At 49.0% G+C, this 21186-nt stretch overlaps 1 protein-coding gene and 1 long non-coding RNA gene across 3 annotated transcripts in view; one reads left to right on the top strand and one right to left on the bottom strand.

Moving 5' to 3' along the window:
• The first annotated feature begins 6937 nt into the window (after positions 1-6937).
• LOC112241996 (retinoic acid-induced protein 1) overlaps positions 6938-21186 on the top strand; it is a 22827-nt gene continuing 8578 nt past the window's right edge. For both annotated transcript variants that reach the window (XM_042317746.1, XM_042317747.1), the window contains exons 1-3: positions 6938-13762; positions 16374-16467; positions 17740-17789. In XM_042317746.1, coding sequence (XP_042173680.1) covers positions 6989-13762; positions 16374-16467; positions 17740-17789 — 6918 coding nt within the window. In that variant the 5' untranslated portion in view covers positions 6938-6988. The remainder of the gene's footprint in view (positions 13763-16373; positions 16468-17739; positions 17790-21186) is intronic.
• Positions 18568-19779, bottom strand: LOC112241997. Its single transcript, XR_002952417.2, has 3 exons — positions 19513-19779; positions 19019-19078; positions 18568-18846 (listed from the first exon to the last, which is right to left on the bottom strand). It is a non-coding gene; the product is annotated as an uncharacterized LOC112241997 (long non-coding RNA).

Here is a 21186-nt window from a genome sequence, read left to right as displayed (position 1 = left end):
CCCTCATCCTTCTCCTCTACACTAGACTAATCATTTCCTTTCCAGACCCAAGTCTCCTCTCCTCCTCTAGCCTCTCCACCCACTCTCCTCCCCCTCCTTCTCATCCTCCCCCATCCTCATTCTCCTCTCTAGTCACGGCCCAGGGACAGGCCAAGAGCTGAGGGAGAGATAAAGAGAGAGAGAAATAAAGAGAGAGAGAGAGAATGAGAGAGAGAGAAAGAAAAAGAGAGTCCCTCAGTAAAGATAACGTGACTGACTGACTGACTGACTGTATATAGACAGACATACAGAATTAGGCCGATACCCGTTAATGATCAAAATCCAGAAAAGATCAGTTAAATTCTACAACCACCTAAAAGGAAGTGTTTCCCAAACCTTCCATAACAAAGCCATCACCTACAGAGAGATGAACCTGGAGAAGAGTCCCCTAAGCAAGCTGGTCCTGGGGGCTCTGTTCACAAACACAAAAAGATCCCACAGAGCCCCAGGACAGCAACATATTAGTCCCGACCAAATCACGAGAAAACAAACATATAATTACTTGACACATTGGAAAGAATGAACTTCTGCGGGATCGGTGTTGGGATCGGTTGAGCTAACATAGGCTAATGCAAATAGAATGAGGTTGTAAGTAACAAGAACATTTCTCAGGACATAGTCACATCTTATATGGACAGAAAGCTTAAATGCACTGTCCAATTTACAGTAGCTATTACAGTGAAAGAATACAATGCTATTATTTGAGGAGAGTGCACAATTTTGAACATGAAAAGTTATTAATAAACAAATTAGGCACAATTGGGCAGTCTTGACGCAAAATGTTGAACAGAAATACAATGGTTCATTGGATCAGTCTAAAACTTTGAACATAGACTGCTGCCATCTAGTGGCCACAATCTAAATTGCACCTGGGCTGGAATAATACATTATGGCCTTTCTCTTAAATGTCAAAGAAGATGGTACAAAAAAAATACAAAAGAACAGTTGTTTTTTTGTTTGTATTATCTTTTACCAGATCTATTGTGTTATATTCTCCTACATTCCTTTCACATTTCAACCAACTTCAAAGTGTTTCCTTTCAAATGGTACCGAGAATATGCATATCCTTGCATCAGGGCCTGAGCTACAGGCAGTTAGATTTGGGTATGTCATTTTAGGCTAAAAAAATGTTTAAAGGGGTGGATCCTTATTAACAAAAAAACTGAGCAAACTAGAATGCTTTTTGGCCCTGAGAGTACACAGTGGCAGAATACCTGACAACTGTGACTGACCCAAACTTAAGGAAAGCTTTTACGATGTATAAATTCAGTGAGCATAGCCTTGCTATTGAGAAAGGCCTCCAAATGTAGACCTGGCTCTCAAGAGAAGACAGGCTATGTCCACACTGCCCACAAAATGAGGTGGAAACTGAGCTGTACTTCCTACTTCCTCCTGCAACTTCTCCCACTTAAAAAGATGAGAGAGGCCTGTAATTTTCATCATAGGTACACTTCAACTATGACAGACAAAATGAGCTAAAAAAATCCAGAAAATCACAATGTAGGATTTTTAATGAATTTATTTGCAAATTATGGTGGAAAATATATATTTGGTCACCTACAAACAAGCAAGATTTCTGGCTCTCACAGACCCGTAACTTCTTCTTTAAGAGGCTCCTCTGTCCTCCTACCTGTATTAATGTCACCTGTTTGAACTTGTTATCAGTATAAAAGACCCCTGTCCACAACCTCAAACAGTCACACTGCAAACTCCACTACGGCCAAGACCAAAGAGCTGTCAAAGGACACCAGAAACAACATTGTAGACCTGCACCAGGCTGGGAAGACTGAATCTGCAATAGGTAAGCAGCTTGGTTTGAAGAAATCAACTGTGGGAGCAATTATTAGGAAATGGAAGACATACAAGACCACTGATAATCTCCCTCGATCTGGGGCTCCACGCAAGATCTCACACGGGGGGACCTAGTGAATGACCTGCAGAGAGCTGGGACCAAAGTAACAAAGCCTACCATCAGTAACACACTACGACGCCAGGGACTCAAATCCTGCAGTGCCAGACGTGTCCCCCTGCTTAAGCCAGTACATGTCCAGGCCCGTCTGAAGTTTGCTAGAGAGCATTTGGATGATCCAGAAGAAGATTGGGAGAATGTCATATGGTCAGATGAAACCAAAATATAACTTTTTGGTAAAAACTCAACTTGTTGTGTTTGGAGGACAAAGAATGCCGAGTTGCATCCAAAGAACACCAAAGCTACTGTGAAGCATGGGGGTGGAAACATCATGCTTTGGGGCTGTTTTTCTGCAAAGGGACCAGGGCGACTGATCCGTGTAAAGGAAAGAATGAATGGGGCCATGTATCGTGAGATTTTGAGTGAAAACCTCCTTCCATCAGCAAGGGCATTGAAGATGAAACGTGGCTGGGTCTTTCAGCATGACAATGATCCCAAACACACCGCCCGGGCAACGAAGGAGTGGCTTCGTAAGAAGCATTTCAAGGTCCTGGAGTGGCCTAGACAGTCTCCAGATCTCAACCCCATAGAAAATCTTTGGAGGGAGTTGAAAGTCTGTGTTGTCCAGCAACAGACCCAAAACATCACTGCTCTAGAGGAGATCTGCATGGAGGAATGGGCCAAAATACCAGCAACAGTGTGTGAAAACCTTGTGAAGACTTACAGAAAACGTTTGACCTCTGTCATTGCCAACAAAGGGTACATAACAAAGTATTGAGATAAACTTTTGTTATTGACCAAATACTTATTTTCCACCATAATTTGCAAATAAATTCATATTCATTAAAAATCCTACAATGTGATTTTCTGGATTTTTTTTCTCATTTTGTCTGTCATAGTTGATGTGCACCTATGATGAAAATTACAGGCCTCTCTCATCTTTTTAAATGGGAGAACTTGCACAATTGGTGGCTGACTAAATACTTTTTTGCCCCACTGTATCTATTGGGTGAAATACCACGGTGTGCCATCACAGCAGCAAGACTTGTGACCTTTTGCCACAAGAAAAGGGCAACCAGCGAAGAACAAACACCATTGTAAATACAACGCATATTTATGTTTATTTATTTTCCCTTTTGTACTTTAACTATTTGCACATTGTTAGAACACTGTATGTAGTCTATGTAGCCATAATATGACATTTGACATTCTTCTGGAATGTTTGTGAGTGTAATGTTTACTGTTAATTTTTGTTGTTTATTTCACTTTTGTTTATTTTCTACTTCACTTGCTTTGGTAATATTAACATATGTTTCCCATGCCAATAAAGTCCTTAAATTAAAATTGAAAAATTTAGTTGAGACAAACAGACAGACAGACAGACAGACAGACAGACAGACAGACAGACAGACAGACAGACAGACAGACAGACAGACAGACAGACAGACAGACAGACAGGCAGGCAGGCAGGCAGGCAGACAGGGAGAGCGAGCTAGAGAGAGAGACAGAGAGACAGAGACAGAGAGACCGGGAGAGAGCGACTGAGAGACAGACAGACAGACAGACAGACAGACAGACAGACAGACAGACAGACAGACAGACAGACAGACAGACAGACAGACAGACAGACAGGCAGGCAGGCAGGCAGGCAGGCAGGCAGACAGGGAGAGCGAGCTAGAGAGAGAGACAGAGAGACAGAGACAGAGAGACCGGGAGAGAGCGACTGAGAGACAGACAGACAGACAGACAGACAGACAGACAGACAGACAGACAGACAGACAGACAGACAGACAGACAGACAGACAGACAGGACAGGCAGACAGGCAGGGAGGGAGGGAGGGAGGGGGAGGGAGGGAGGGAGGGAGGGAGGGAGGGAGGGAGGGAGGGAGGGGGGGAGGGAGGGAGGGAGGGAGGGAGGGAGGGAGGGAGGGGAGGGAGAGAGAGAGAGAGAGAGAGAGAGAGAGACAGAGAGAGACAGAGACAGACAGACAGACAGACAGACAGACAGACAGACAGACAGACAGACAGACAGACAGACAGACAGACAGACAGACAGACAGACAGACAGACAGACAGACAGACAGACAGACAGACAGACAGACAGACAGACAGACAGACAGAGGAAGAGAAGAGGCAGCCGTCTCCTGCTGCTCTGCTGTAGCATCTTCCTGTTACAGATCCTGAGCGTAACCAATGACACCAGACACTGAGGCTTTCAGCAGCTTTGCATATCCTCCCCTGCTGCCTGTACTAACCATGTGTGTTGCCAGAGAGAGCATGGCTTTATGTGTCGAATTATGTTTCTGCAGAGCGAGTGTTTTGAATTTAAGGATTCGGGACAAGAGAAGTAAAGAGAGAGCGAGAGAGAGAAAGAGAGAGAGAGAGAGGGAGGAGAAAGAGAGCAAAAGATAGAGACAGAAAACAGTGAACCAGAGACAGGGGGGGGGTGAATTGAACACCAAAACCATCATCAATAGTATAGCGCCTAGCTGCTACGCGATCAGGCCAATTATTACCACGGTCTAGTCTGTGGTGCTGGAGACTGACAACGCTATTATCCAAACGCAGCTTCAAAACACACACAAAGGAAGCTGTCTGTGTGTCGTTGTGTTACATTGTGCTACAGTGACAGATCTTACACCACTAAATTGTGAGCGCCTGAGTAGACCTCCTTGTCCTCACACACACAGCTAGTTATAGGGGATGGGGGAGACCGTGTGGGTAGTCTCCCAGGAAACTGTTTGTGCCTCCGTTTGATGAGCTCAGAGCTGCACACACACACATTCACAAACACACACACATGGATGAACGTTCACACAAACACACACACGCACACCACACACATGGATGAACATTCACACAAACACACACACACACACTACACAGACAGTTGCGGTGCAGAGATGAATAATACTGTTGTCTGTCTGGTGGGACACGCCACTGTCCCTGGGGCGGGAGGCTGAGCACAAGGTGCAGAGCTGGAACAGCCCGACACACTGCACTGTCTCCAGGTGACTCTGTTCCCTTTATAGAGCTCCTTCCCCCTCCTCACCCCCTCCCTCCTCTGTGTGGAACACACACACCTCCCCTTAGAGAAGCTAGGAGAAGAGGAGGAGGAGGGACAGAGAGGAGAGGATGAGGACTAGGTTGAGCTGCTAGAGATGTGCTACTGCAATGGAAGAGTGTTGCATGCTGCTCCTGTGTTGTCTGTTCATGTCGTATGGCCCATTCCTTTGAGAGAGAGTGAGACAAGCTGTGTGTCCACTGTCCACAACATTAGGTGGTAATTGAGCTGCACTTCCTAACCTCCTGCCAAATGTATGACCATATTAGAGACACATATTTCCCACAGACCCACAAATAATTTGATCGGTTAGGTGAAATACCGCAGTGTGGCATCACAGCAGCAAGATGTGTGGCCCGTTGCCACGAGAAAAGGGCAACCAGTGGAACACAAACAACATTGTAAATACCACCAATATTTATCTGTTTATTTATCTGCCCCTACTATTTGTTCTACAACTATTTGCACATGGCTAAAACACTGTACATAACTGATGATAAAACACTTGAAACGTCTTTATCTTTAAAAAAAAAATTCAAGCGCAATATTTACTATTAAATTCAAATAGTTTTTTGTGGATGTTGTTCTGTGTTTTCTCACTTTTGTTTATTGTTTATTTCACTTGCTTTGGCAATGTAAACATGTTTCCATGCCAGTAAAGCCCCTTTGAATTTAATTGAGAGAGAGAGAGAGAGAGAGAGAGCGAGAGAGAGAGAGGGAGAGAGGAGAGAGAGAGAGAGAGAGAGCGAGAGAGAGAGAGAGAGAGAGAGAGAGAGAGCGAGAGAGACAGCGAGAGAGAGAGAGAGAGAGAGCGCGAGAGAGAGAGAGAGCGAGAGAGAGAGAGAGAGAGAGAGAGAGAGAGAGAGAGAGAGAGAGAGAGAGAGAGAGAGAGAGAGAGAGAGAGAGAGAGAGAGAGAGAGAGAGAGAGAGAGAGAGAGAGAGAGAGAGAGAGAGAGAGACAGCGAGAGAGAGAGAGAGAGAGAGAGAGAGAGAGAGAGAGAGAGAGAGAGAGAGAGAGAGAGAGAGAGAGAGAGAGAGAGAGAGAGAGAGAGAGAGAGAGAGAGAGAGAGAGAGAGAGAGGGCTAATGGCTGTAATGTGATACTGAAACATGTGCTTGCATATTACAAGTAAATATTGAGTAACAATAGCCTCACAAAAACACAGGGAAAATTCCCATTAGATTTTTCATGCAGAATGACATTGACGGGATTCGGTCACAGAACATCTCAATCGACCGTTATCTCTTAACACCTCACCTATTCATCACACAAATTATCTGGTTATGTGTTTTCTTGTGCCCCATCTATTCTGGTTTCCCCTCCAGAGGTTGTGTCCTTGCGTGGCGGGCTTGGTTTGGACGGCAGCTCACATTAACAGACATGTCTGACTCACACTGCCTCCTGCATGACCTGACAATCCCAGCTCCGCCAACAACGGGCTAGCTCCGCCAACAACGGGCTAGCTCCCTCCATCTTGAGATGGTTGAAATGGCCGCTGTATTCTAGCTTGTTCACTGTTCTCTGACCAGAGTCCAGACTCCATCTTATCTTGCCCAGAAGATATGTCCGTTGCTTAGAATCTGTCAAGGGAAAATGAATCATTTGAATGTATTTCCAGTGCAGCTGTGTACAGGTGTGTACAGTAACATTACTTGTGAATTCAAATCGAGCATTTATTTGATTTGAACATGATATTAAGTCAATTGATCTCAGAAAGGCAAGACTTTGTTGTTGTGTCTCTGATCTTTCCTGGTGAGATAAAGGATGTTGGGGTTAGAGACGTGAAGGTAGAGATGTAATGTCCTGGCTCTGTGATACTAACACCCCTTCCTTCTCTCTTCTGTTTTTCTATCCCTCCCCCTCTTTCCCCCATCTCCCTCTCCACTCCTTCTCTCATCTCTCTCTCTCTCTCTCTCTGTCAGAACACCCCCACCCCCGACCCCCTCCCTCCACCCGCCCCTCCTATAGCTGGAGCCATGCAGTCGTTCAGCAGAGAGAGGAGCGGTTTCCATGGCAACCAGCCCTGCTACCAGCAGGAGCACCATGAATTATCACGCCTGGAGAGCTACCGACAACACCCCCACCACGGACAGACCAGGCAGGTCTACGAGGCGCATGCGCTGGCCACCGCTACAGGGATGCCTCCAGCGGGACCAGGAGCCGGGCCTGGACCAGGAAGTGGACCCATACCTGGACCTAAGGACTGTTACAGCCAGCAGGCATACCCTGGATACCCCCAGGGTAATGGAGGTGGTGTGGGTGGTGGTGTGGGTGGTGGAGGAGGTTCGACGCCTCATGATAAGAAGGCTTACAGCGGGGGGAGCCAAGGACCTCCTCCCACTCCCCAGCATATGCAGGCGGGTGGCTACAGCAATCACATGGGCCCGGGGGGATACCCGGCCCAGTATATGAGTGAGGGCCACCTCCAGCAGTCTAAGTGGGACGACCCAGCTCAGCTAGCTCAGTACGAGCAGGAGATGGTAGGCAGGATGGAGCCAGGTCCCCCTGGGTCCTCCCAGTATCTGGACCAGAACATGCTGGCTCACTCCCAGAGCCAGTGTCACCAGCCCCACCAGGCCTCTGCTCCGGTCTACACCAGCCCACACCACCAGCCCCATCCCGCAAACCCAGGCCAGTCCCCGTTGATGTACCCCCAGAGCCACCTCCACTACCCCCAACATCCCCCGTCCCCCTCGCCATCCTCCTCCTCCTACATGGAGAAGTGCAGCCCAATGCCCCACTGTTACAAGGGATATAGTATGCCGCCCAGCTCCCAGTACACTAGGCAGATGGGCAGCCACAGTGGTCTGAAGCAGGGGGGATACCGCCCGCCACCCCAGAACAGTTACAGCTACCAACAGACTCCCTCCAGGGGTGGCTACGAGCCCCAGCCCCCACTACAAGGCATTCCCACTCCCCAGGAGACCCACCCCAAATACCAACACTTCAGCCAGCCCCAGCAGAACTACTGTCTGTCCGAGCTGTCCGTCAGATCCCCTGAGCAGTACTACCAGACATGTAGTCCCGCCTCCAGCCACTCCCCTGCACGCTCTGTAGGCCGCTCACCCTCCTACAGCTCCACCCCTTCCCCTTTGATGACCAATCCAGAGAGCTTCCAGTACAGCCAGCCACCAATGACCCCAGGGGCGGCTTCTTCGTCCTCCTCTTCCTCAGCGGGTCTGCAGGACCAGGGCTTGCTGATGCCGCCGCGCTCCCACCCGTCCTCGTCCCCCAATGTGGCACACCCAACCCCGCAGCACAGCTACACACAGGGGGTTTCCATGAAGGAGCGCTTCTCTGAGAAGCTGCTTGCCAACCCCAGCCTGTGGAGCCTGAATGCCCTCACCTCTCAGGTGGAGAACATCTCCAACAATGTGCAGCAGCTGCTGCTCTCCGAGGCCATGGTCGCCAACAAGAAGGGGGCCAAGCGCAGCAGCATTGGGAGCAGTGGAGGCAGCTCCTCCAAGAAGGAAGAGGTTTACAAAGGAGTGCCAGGAGGCCCTGAGGGTCAGCATGGTGGGGGTCCCATGCAGGACCCCTACAGCACCAACCAGCACCAGCTCGTCCCCATGGAGATGCAGGAGGGGGGGTACTCCAGTAGTTCTGACGAGCAGCTGGAGAGGGGGTACTACTACTGCGGCCAGGGCAGGAGCCCAGCTCAGGCCCCCAACAACACACACTTGGGCCTGGACACGGCCTCATCCTGCTCCATGACCTCTCCGGATGACATGTCCACCCGGTCTGGTGACTCTGTGTCCGGCCTGCAGAGCGTGGCTTCCAGGGACAACATGACCCCTGACCCCAGGTCACAGGGGGGACACGAACCCCGACAAACCCCCATGAAGATCGTGGGGGATGAGAGGTCCCCCGTGAGTGTGACGATTCCCAGCCCCATGAAGCAGGAGAGCCAGTCCCCTCCAGACATCCAACGTCTTGGCTTGCCACTGAAGGAAAACTTTGAGGAGTTGGCCTGGACAGAGAAAATAGCAGACTACGAGGATGATGGCGTGAAAAAGACCTCCGACAGCGAGAGTGACCTCAGAGGCAGCGATAATGTCACAGATACCTCTGAGAAGCGGGAGAAATGGCCAGAGGACGAGAAAGGCCCAGCGCTGTATAGCAAGATCAACAAAGCAGTGACCGAGGGAAAGAGCTACTGCTACGACGAGAACATGTACCACAAGATACAAAACAAATATGACCAAGGCAAAGGGGACTCGGCGGATAAGTCCCCAAGCCTCTCAGACTCCAGCCACAAGGGAGACCTGGGCCAGGAGATGAAATCGGAGGCCTTCAAATCCGAATCTCCCACTGACTCTGAGAGCTCAGTGAAGACATCCCCCTATATTTCCAGGGGTGACCTTGACCAAGATCAATATTTAACAGAGAAGGAAGACAGCTCGGAGAACACATCCCCTACCCCGCGGGGCGAGGCTTTGGACCAGAGGCTCTCTGCCTCAGAGAAGAGAGAGAGCAGAGAAGAAGAGGGGGAGGATGAGGAGGGGGAGGAGGAGAGAAACCAGAAGTCCATATCTTCTCCTCTGTCTGCTGAGGAGAGAGAGGGAGAAGAGAGTGAGAGCCTGCCATCAACTGAGAAGGACCTCAACAATAGAACGAGCCCACAGGAGGAGCCTTTTGGGGAACTGTGCAGCAGAACAGAAGGCCAGAGCCTGGCTGAGCCTCAGCCTTACAGTAACACAGAGTCTGCAGAGACAGAACGCCAAGCAGCACAACCGGATGCAACAGCAGCAGCAGCAGAATCCCCAGAAAGTGGGTCAGCCATTTGTGACACTCCACCCCAGTCTCACTCAGCCATGATGGTTTTCTCAGCTCTCAGCGAGATAGCAACACCTCCAGCTCCGTCTCACACCAGGGACCATATTGATCACAGCGATTCCAACGTGCTGGAGCCTGACTCCCCTCAGCTGCCGGGGAAGTCCATACTGCACTCAGCGCCCTCCTGGGCCAACACCCCACCATCGCCAAAGAAAGGTGATGAGGACATGGAGCCAGGCATCAGCTGCCCAAGCGCTGTGACCCCCTCAGCCAAGCCAGAACCCGTGGCCCCATCTGCACACCCGCAGGCTTTCGGCCGGAAGCACGGCCGAGGCAGGAGGAGACTGATGCACTCAGGTGTGGAATTCAGGAGACAGCTGAGTGTGGAGAGAGAGGGGGAGAGTGCCCCCTCGCCACCGCAGAAACCCTGCATGCCCTCCAGCAAGAGTGCTCTGTTCTCTGATCAGCTAGACATGTCCGCTCACCAGGACATAATCACAACGAGCGAGACACCCAAACTGCTTGTTGAGGGATCCCGCTCCAGAATGTGCACTCGCTCATTCAACGCGCAGGACACTCCTCCTAAGGATCCCCAGCCCCCTGAAAGACGGAAACCAGGGCGGAAACCAGGTTCGAAACCAGGCCCAAAACCAGGCCCGAAGTCAGGGTTAAAACCAGGGCCTAAACCAGGACCAAAACAAGGTTCAAAGCCAAGTCTAAAACCAGGACCAAAACCAGGTTTGAAACCCGATTCGAAGCCCAGCCCAAAACCAGGTTTAAAACCTGGGCCTAAACCAGGCCCAAAAACAGTTCTAAAACCAGGGCCTAAAACGGGTCCAAAACCAGGACCAAAACCTGGTCCAAAACCAACTGAAGGAGCACCCCGTGGTCGTCCCAGGGGTACGGGCTCTAAGTCGAAGTTGGCAGAACAGGAAGGTCCCATTCAACCCATAACAGGGGGTCCAGGAAGAGGCCAGAAGAGCTTGAGCATCAACAGTCAGCAAGGTGATGGGAAACAGGAAGTGAAAGCTCCAGGCAAGGACGGAAAGAACATGGTCCTGAGATCCAGAAAGCCCCCCCAGGATAAGCTTCCAAAGGAAAAAGAGAAGGCGCAATCTGAGGGAATCCTGACTCAAACCCTGACAGGTATAACAAAGCCCAATGCAGTGTCACAAAATGAGGAACGTATGAGCATAGAGCCAGCCATCCCTGTCTTTCCTAACCAGACAGACACAAGTATAACAGACACCAGTGTAACAGACTCCAGTAAACCAGACACCAGTGTAACAGACACCAGTGTAACAGACGTCAGTGTAACAGACACCAGTAAACCAGACACCAGTGTAACAGACACTAGTAAACCAGACACCAGTGTAACAAACACCAGTGTAACAGACGTCAGTGTAACAGACACCAGTAAACCAGACACCAGTGTAACAGACACCAGTGTAAAAGACACCAGTGTAACAGACACCAGAGTAACAGACCCCAGTAAAACCAACACCAGTATAACAGACACCAGTAAACCAGACACCAGTGTAACAGACACCAGTAAACCAGACACCAGTAAAACCGACACCAGTGAAACCGACACCATTGCAACAGACGTCAGTGTAACAGACACCAGAGTAACAGACACTAGTGTATCAGATCCCAATGTAACAGAGACCAGTGTAACAGACACCAGTGTAACAGACACCAGTGTAACAGACACCAGCATAAAAGACAACAGTGTAACAGATACCAGTGTAACAGACATTAGTATACCTGTCGCTCCACCTGAGAAACCTAAAGAACCGGCTGTAGCTGTACCTCTTGAAACTGCACCTGTACCTCCACTCAAAAGAAAACCCAGTCCTCTGCCTCTAGAGCCTCCGGTGAAGAAAAAGCGAGGTCCAAAACCAAAACCAAAACCACAACAGCCCCAGCCTGAAACTCCCCATTCTGACCAGGCCAACCAGCCTCCATTAGTCAAACCCAAGGAGATGGGTGTCCGAGGGCCCAAGAGAAGGCTAAAGAGAGGCAGACACATCAAGGCCTCTCTGATCACTGTGCTGACCAAAGATAACCCTCCTCCCACGATGGCTGACGGTGATGTGGTTAGTGAAATGCCCAGTATCCCTTCTCAGTGTCCCACTAAAACCAAGTACCTCCCCCCGCGCAAAGGCAGGGGTCTGAAATACGAGGCCATGGTTCAGAAAATAAACTCGGGCACCGGTTCGAAGAAACACCCGCCAACACCACAGCCCGAGAGCACAGAGGCGACAGTAGATGAAGTGACGTCAAAGCCTGTGTCGCTGCCCGTCTCGGAGGAGAGCGAGGCCCCAGTGGCGGCGGTGAGCGCCCCTGATGTGTCACGGGAGGAGTTAGCAAGGGACGTGGGGAGCTCCACGGGGGCCCAGAACACAGAACAGGAGAGAAGGGTGCAGCAGAACACCGGGGAGGGGGTGCAGCCGGAGCCACTCCCATCAGGGGTGCCAGACGCTGCAGCGGCGAGCGGCGCCAACAAACCCACCAGGACCAAGAGGAGGAAATGGGCCATGGTAGAGAGCACGGACGCCACGGTGGTCGCCATGGAGACGGGGAGCCTGATCATCAACACTCCGCGGCTGGCCAAGCAGAGGGCCATCAAGAACAACCACGAGATGCACCTGAAACAGAGGAGGAGGAAGAGGAAAGGAGGACAGCCTTCAGAGGGGCCTGTGGCTGACGAGGAGGTAGAGACAACAACAGCAGAACAGCAGACAGAGACACCCACTGACACAGCGTTAACAACAACGCCTGCTCTACCAGCCGGCCCAGGTGAGATCACAGACAGCCCGCAGGTGATCGCCACAGAAATGATCCAGCCGCCTCCCTCCAAACGAGGGAGGAAGCCCTCTTCATCCCCCTCCAAAAAGAGAGGGAGAGCACCAGGTGAACAGCAGAGCAGCAAACCTCTGAGGGTTCACAAAAAACCTGGTCCTAAAAAGGGAATCAAAGACGCCATGGAGGTGATTGAAGCGGTGGTAAAGGCTGCAGGGAGGGAGGCCAGACTCAAGAAGAAGAAATGGAAAAAGGAAAGCCCTGCAGTGTCAGAGGAAAAGCAGCCAGAGCCCTCTCTCAAACAGGTACTGAGTAAGACTCCTAAAAGCAGAATCAAACACTCCTTCTGTCCATATGTGCGTATGGACAGCTCCAGAGACTTCACCTCTCTCTGTACCATCGTCAACAGGCGTGATGAAGAGCTGAAGATGGTGCTTCAGAAGCCCTGGAAAAAGAGCCCGGACAAAATTAAAAACCCAGTCACAGTTGCCAAGGCGATACCCAGCTCCTCAGCTATGCTCCAGGGGCCCTTGGTTAACAAAACGTTAATTGACAGGTGTCTAACGTGTTGCCTGTGTGGAAAGCCAGCAAATTACCGTGAGCTGGGGGATTTGTGTGGGCCCTACTTCCCAGAGGATAGCATCCCCCGCAAAATCCTGTCAGCAAGACATATAGAAACCCCGAGGGAAAACGGAGAGAAAATAAGCTCCAACAGTAGCATCAGGGAACCAAGCAGCAGCACCCCAACAAGCGAAGGAGACCCCGGCTTCAAAAAGGAAGTTAGTAAAAAGGTGGATATGGAGACAGTCACAAAGCAGGGCAGTAGTAGTAGTGGTGGGAGTCACCATCTTCAGCCCCACCCCCACCATTGGCGCCCCAGGAGGGCAGAGAGGGCACCGGCGGAGGGCGGAAGCACGCACCGGCCCACCCTACGGGATCGGTTCAGGAGGATGCAGAAGCTCCAGGGGGAGAGGAGGGCTGCGGAGGCCACAGCTGGTGGTCAGGAAGGGGGCAATGGAGGAGGAGGCCTCCTCCAGAGACTGCAGGGGGAGGCTGAGGCTAAGGAACACTGGGCCCATGAGAACTGTGCTATCTGGACCAATGGGATCATCATGGTGGCAGGGAGGCTGTACGGCCTGAAAGAGGCTGTTCACACCTCCACAGAAACGGTGAGACCTTCTTCTTTCTCTATGCTGATTTCTCTCTTTTTCTTTCTCTCTCTCTTTCCACCTCTCTCTCTCTTTCTCTCTCTCTCTCTCTTTCCACCTCTCTCTCTTTCCACCTCTCTCTCTCCGGTTGATACTGATACTGCATCTTACCAATGGAGAGTCAATATTTCAAGTGGTGTATTTCACATACAGTAAACTGTACATGATTGTGATCTATAATTCTAACCTCCCACAGTTAGAAATTAATGTTTTTTTTACATTACTATGAAATGAAATAATAAAAAATAGATCACAAATAAGAAAAACATTTGCCTTGTTCAAGTCTATTTTGTAGGGAACTGTACCATATTGGACAAAGTGACATATTGGACACAGTGACATATTGGCCACAGTGACATATTGGCCACAGTGACATATTGGCCACAGTGACATATTGGACACAGTGACATGTTGGACACAGTGACATATTGGACACAGTGACATGTTGGACACAGTGACGTGTTGGACACAGTGACATATTGGACACAGTGACATATTGGACACAGTGACATGTTGGACACAGTGACATATTGGACACAGTGACGTATTGGACACAGTGACATATTGGACACAGTGACATATTGGACACAGTGACATATTGGACACAGTGACATATTGGACACAGTGACATATTGGACACAGTGATGTATTGGACACAGTGACATATTGGACACAGTGACATATTGGACACAGTGACATATTGGTGACACAGTGACATATTGGACACAGTGACATATTGGACACAGTGACATATTGGTGACACAGTGACATATTGGACACAGTGACACAGTGACATACACAGTGACATATTGGACACAGTGACGTATTGGACACAGTGACATATTGGACACAGTGACATATTGGACACAGTGACATGACATTGGACACAGTGACATATTGGACACAGTGACATATTGGACACAGTGACATGATTGGACACAGTGACATGACGTTTGGACACAGTGACATATTGGACACAGTGACATACACAGTGACATGGACACAGTGACATATTGGACACAGTGACATATTGGACACAGTGACATATTGGACACAGTGACATATTGGACACAGTGACATGTTGGACACAGTGACATGTTGGACACAGTGACATGTTGGACACAGTGACATGTACACAGTTGGACACAGTGACATGTTGGACACAGTGACATGTTGGACACAGTGACATGTTGGACACAGTGACGTGTTGGACACAGTGACATGTTGGACACAGTGACATGGACACAGTGACGTGTTGGACACAGTGACATGTTGGACACAGTGACATGACGTGGACACAGTGACATGTTGGACACAGTGACATATTGGACACAGTGACATGTTGGACACAGTGACACAGTGTTGGTGACACAGTGACATGTTGGACACAGTGACATGTTGGACACAGTGACATGATTGGACACAGTGACATGTTGGACACAGTGACATGTTGGACACAGTGACATGTTGGACACAGTGACATTTGGACACAGTGACATATTGGACACAGTGACATGTTGTTGACACAGTGACATGTTGGACACAGTGACATGTTGGACACAGTGACATATTGACATACACAGTGACATATTGGACACAGTGACATATTGGACACAGTGACATGACATGGACACAGTGACATATTGGACACAGTGACATATTGGACACAGTGACATATTGGACACAGTGACATATTGGACACAGTGACATATTGGACACAGTGACATATTGGACACAGTGACATGTTGGACACAGTGACATGGGACACAGTGACACACAGTGACATATTGGACACAGTGACATATTGGACACAGTGATGTATTGGACACAGTGACATATTGGACACAGTGACATATTGGACACAGTGACATATTGACACAGTGACATATTGTCCACAGTGACACACAGTGACATATTGGACACAGTGACACAGTGACATTTCACAGTGACATATTGGACACAGTGACATATTGTCCACAGTGACATATTGGACACAGTGACATATTGTCCACAGTGACATATTGGACACAGTGACATATTGGACACAGTGACATATTGGACACAGTGACACAGTGACACATATTGGACACAGTGACATATTGTCCACAGTGACATATTGGACACAGTGACATATTGTCCACATATTGGACACGTATTGGACACAGTGACATATTGGACACAGTGACATATTGGACACAGTGACATATTGGACACAGTGATGTATTGGACACAGTGACATATTGGACACAGTGACATATTGGACACAGTGACATATTGTCCACAGTGACATATTGGACACAGTGACATATTGGACACAGTGACATATTGGACACAGTGACATATTGTCCACAGTGACATATTGGACACAGTGACATATTGGACACAGTGACATATTGGACACAGTGACATATTGGACACAGTGACATATTGTTGGCAACATCAAGTAGATGCTTTATTATTAACTGGAGACTGTCTGTCTGCCTGTCTGCCCGTCTGTATGGCTCTATGTCTCTCTGTCTGGCTGGCTGTCCCTCTGTCCGTCTTTCTCTCTGTCTGTCTGTCTGGTCTCCAGAGCTGTTCCAAGTGCCAGAGAGTGGGCGCGTCCATCAGCTGCTGCTGGAAAGGATGCCCTCACAAATACCACTACATCTGCGCCAAGGAGATAGGTAAGAGCCCTCAGAGAGAGAGAGAGAGAGAGAGAGAGAGGAGAGAGGAGGAGAGGGATGGATAAAGCAGGCAAGAAGGAGTGGGAGGAGTAGGAGGGAAGGGTGAAGGGGGAGGGGTGTAAGAGGGAAGGGTGAAGGGGAGGGGTGTAAGAGGGAAGGGTGAAGGGGAGGGGAGTAAAGAGGGAAGGGTGAAGGGGAGGAGAGTAAGAGGGAAGGGTGAAGGGGGAGGGGAGTAGGAGGGAAGGGTGAGGGGGGAGGGGAGTAAGAGGGAAGGGTGAAGGGGGAGGGGAGTAAGAGGGAAGGGTGAAGGGGAGGGGAGTAAGAGGGAAGGGTGAAGGGGGAGGGGGAATGAAGGGGTGGAGGTAGTGTGTGTGTGTGTGTGTGTGTGTGTGTGTGTGTGTGTGTGTGTGTGTGTGTGTGTGTGTGTGTGTGTGTGTGTGTGTGTGTGTGTGTGTGTGTGTGTGTGTGTGTGTGTGTGTGTGTGTTCATTTGTGTATAAGCATATGCTGTATGTAGGTATGGCCTCCCCTCACATTACATCATGCCATCAGTAGGTACAGTGGGGATTAGAACTCCTCACAGAGGCAGCACTGAGAGGAACTGAAGGACCAGTTTAATCCTGCAGAGTACACCATGGCTGCAACCTACCTCATCCTATCATTCTCTCCTTCCTTCTCTCTCTCTCCCTCTCTGTCTCTCTCTCCTTTACTTCTCTCTCTCCCTCTCTATGTCACTCCCCTTCCTTCTCTCTCTCCCTCTCTGTCTCTTCCTCCTTCCTTCTCTCTCTCCCTCTCTCTCTCTCTCTCCTTCCATCTCTTCCTCTCTCCCTCCTTCCTTCTCTCTCTCCCTCTCTGTCTCTCCCTCCTTCCTTCTCTCTCTCCCTCTCTGTCTCTCTCTCCTTCCATCTCTTCCTCTCTCCCTCCTTCCTTCTCTCTCTCCCTCTCTATATCTCTCTCTGCTTCCTTCCTTCTCTCTCTCTCTCCCTCTCTCTCTCTCTCCTTACTTCTCTCTCTCCCTCTCTATGTCTCACCCCTTCCTTCTCTCTCTCCCTCTCTGTCTCTCTCTCCTTCCTTCTCTCTCTCCCTCTCTGTCTCTCTCTCCTTCCATCTCTCCATCCTTCCTTCCCTCTCTCCCTCTCTATATCTCTCTCTGCTTCCTTCCTTCTCTCTCTCTCTCCCTCTCTCTCTCCTTCCTTCTCTCCCTACCTCTATCTCTCTCTTTCCTTATCTCCCTCTCTGTCTCCTTCCTTCTCTCTCTTTCTCTCTCTCTCAGGCTGCATGTTCCAAGACGACAACTTTTCACTGAAATGTCCGAAACACGAGGTAAGCAAATAAACAGAATCCATCTGTACACATGCAAAAGGGAGATAAATAGTAGAAAAATCGATGTAACTATAGCAACAATCCATTGGATAGGGTATGTCCTGGGCAGAGAGCACTGGACTGAACCATCGGAGGGAGGTCAGAGGGAGGTTAGAGGGAGGTTAGAGGGAGGTCAGAGGGAGGTTAGAGGGAGGTCAGAGGGAGGTCAGAGGGAGGTCAGAGGGAGGTTAGAGGGAGGTTAGAGGGAGGTTAGAGGGAGGTCAGAGGGAGGTTAGAGGGAGGTCAGAGGGAGGTTAGAGGGAGGTCAGAGGGAGGTCAGAGGGAGGTTAGAGGGAGGTCAGAGGGAGGTTAGAGGGAGGTTAGAGGGAGGTCAGAGGGAGGTTAGAGGGAGGTTAGAGGGAGGTTAGAGGGAGGTCAGAGGGAGGTTAGAGGGAGGTCAGAGGGAGGTCAGAGGGAGGTCAGAGGGAGGTTAGAGGGAGGTTAGAGGGAGGTCAGAGGGAGGTCAGAGGGAGGTCAGAGGGAGGTTAGAGGGAGGTCGGAGGGAGGTTAGAGGGAAGTTAGAGGGAGGTTAGAGGGAGGTCAGAGGGAGGTCAGAGGGAAGTTAGAGGGAGGTTAGAGGGAGGTCAGAGGGAGGTCAGAGGGAGGTCAGAGGGAGGTTAGAGGGAGGTTAGAGGGAGGTCAGAGGGAGGTTAGAGGGAAGTTAGCGGGAGGTCAGAGGGAGGTCAGAGGGAGGTCAGAGGGAGGTTAGAGGGAAGTTAGAGGGAAGTTAGAGGGAGGTCAGAGGGAGGTTAGAGGGAAGTTAGAGGGAGGTTAGAGGGAGGTCAGAGGGAGGTTAGAGGGAGGTTAGAGGGACTAGTAGCAGTGGTGGTAGTCGAACCATAGTACAACATGGGGCTGATAGAAGGCCCAGAGGTCAAGGATCAAAGGTCAGGGAGTGAGGGGTCATAGAGGGACTGAGGGAATAACCAGTTAGCTCAGGGAGTTATGATTCTTCAGGCTGTCTGAGCGCCTCACTCTGTCCTCCGGAGTATTTCTGTACCAGCTCCTGACACACAGACTTAGATTGACAGACAGAGAGGGGGGAGAGATGGGGTGATTTTTATTCATTATAAATTAAAATTTTAGTATTTATTGGAGTTTTTATTTTTTATGAGTTAAGGAATTAAAGAAGAAGGGCAGAGAAATAAAGAGAGGGGGAGAAGTAGAGAAATGTTGGAGACTGTACTCACCCCTGTCGGTTGAGCTGACCTGGGACAGAGGCATTCTGACCCTGACTTGGCTTCAGGATCCTGAGGGGGAGAGAGAGTGATGAGAAGTATAGGAGAAAGTAAGAGATGTGAAGTATAGGAGACAGTCAGAGATGTGAAGTGTAGGAGACAGTCAGAGATATGAAGTATCGGAGACAGTCAGAGATGTGAAGTATAGGAGACAGTAAGAGATGTGAAGTATAGGAGACAGTCAGAGATGTGAAGTATAAGAGACAGTAAGATATGTGAACTATAGGAGACAGTCAGAGATGTGAAGTATAGGAGACAGTAAAATATGTGAAGTATAGGAGACAGTAAAAGATGTGATGTGAAGTATAGGAGACAGTCAGAGATGAGAAGTATAGGAGACAGTCAGAGATGAGAAGTATAGGAGACAGTCGGAGATGTGAAGTATAGGAGACAGTAAGAGCCACTTATGTGCAGTCAGTAGGGGGCAGCACTGTTCTCTGCTGTACCTGTTAGTGGGAGGGCTCTTTGGCTTCTTCTGTACTTTCCTGGCTTGTCCTGGAGACTTACCCACCCTGAGAGAACAGAACCATACACAACAGAATAATTTAGCTTTTATCTCCGTAAAACATTCCTATAATCCAAGACTCCCATCTCTCTATCCCCTCTGGTTAGGAATTTCAAATATTGTGATATTACAATACATTCAATTTCAGTTTTTGACAGAGACAGACATACAGAGAATGACATATAGTGACAGAGACAGACATACAGAGAATGACATATAGTGACAGAGACAGACATACAGAGAATGACATATAGTGACAGAGACAGACATACAGAGAATGACATATAGTGACAGAGACAGACATACAGAGAATGACATATAGTGACAGAGACAGACATACAGAGAATGACATATAGTGACAGAGACAGACATACAGAGAATGACATATAGTGACAGAGACAGACATACAGAGAATGACATATAGTGACAGAGACAGACATACAGAGAATGACATATAGTGACAGAGACAGACATACAGAGAATGACATATAGTGACAGAGACAGACATACAGAGAATGACATATAGTGACATATAGTGACAGACAGACATACAGAGAATGACATATAGTGACAGAGACAGACATACAGAGAATGACATATAGTGACAGAGACAGACATACAGAGAATGACATATAGTGACAGAGACAGACATACAGAGAATGACATATAGTGACAGAGACAGACATACAGAGAATGACATATAGTGACAGAGACAGACATACAGAGAATGACATATAGTGACAGAGACAGACATACAGAGAATGACATATAGTGACAGAGACAGACATACAGAGAATGACATATAGTGACAGAGACAGACATACAGAGAATGACATATAGTGACAGACAGAAGACATACAGAGAATGACATATAGTGACAGAGACAGACATACAGAGAATGACATATAGTGACAGTGACAGAGAGTAAGGAAAAAGAGAGTGAGAAAGACAGTAACACACACACAATAACAGACAGACACACACAAATAAATGGACAGAGAGAGACAGACAGAGACAGAGGATTTGTGTAACCAAGGTCGTGTGTCTCTGCATCTCCCGTGGCAACAGCCTATCAGGCACCTCTGCCTGGCGCTGAGCACTATTGACTGGCCAGTCCACTAACACCACTGTTAACGCCACCTGAACACCGAACACTGATTGGTCTCACACAGCCTTCTGCAGGGCTGGAGGTCAGCCTGTCGATTCCCTCCCATCACTAAACACAGACTAATAGAGTGTTCAGCACCAAGCTGAAAGGCTAGCAGACATAGGATAGGAATCCAGCTCCAACTGGGTTGACAGAGTTCAGCTGAGTCTCATCCATGTCGGCACCCAATGTTCTAATCTACAACAAACACATTCTATGCAAAGGAACCAGAATGTTACTGGAATGTATGTTGCCCATTAACATCCATATAGGGCCCCGGTCAAAAGAAGTGCTCTACTTAATAGTGTGCCATTTGGGATGAAGCCCTATGCATATTAAGATGTCATCTGCTACATTTGTTCATTTTAAATGACTGCACAGGAGTCCTATGAATGACCTTGACAAAATGGCAAATCATCCTACACTTTATCCCACTAGCTACCTCTCACACTGCACCTCTCGGAAAAC

This window comes from Oncorhynchus tshawytscha, unplaced genomic scaffold (genome assembly GCF_018296145.1).
Source record: "Oncorhynchus tshawytscha isolate Ot180627B unplaced genomic scaffold, Otsh_v2.0 Un_contig_7015_pilon_pilon, whole genome shotgun sequence".
In the NCBI taxonomy this organism is placed as follows: Eukaryota; Metazoa; Chordata; class Actinopteri; order Salmoniformes; family Salmonidae; genus Oncorhynchus; species Oncorhynchus tshawytscha.
This window is presented reverse-complemented; position numbering and strand designations above follow the sequence as displayed.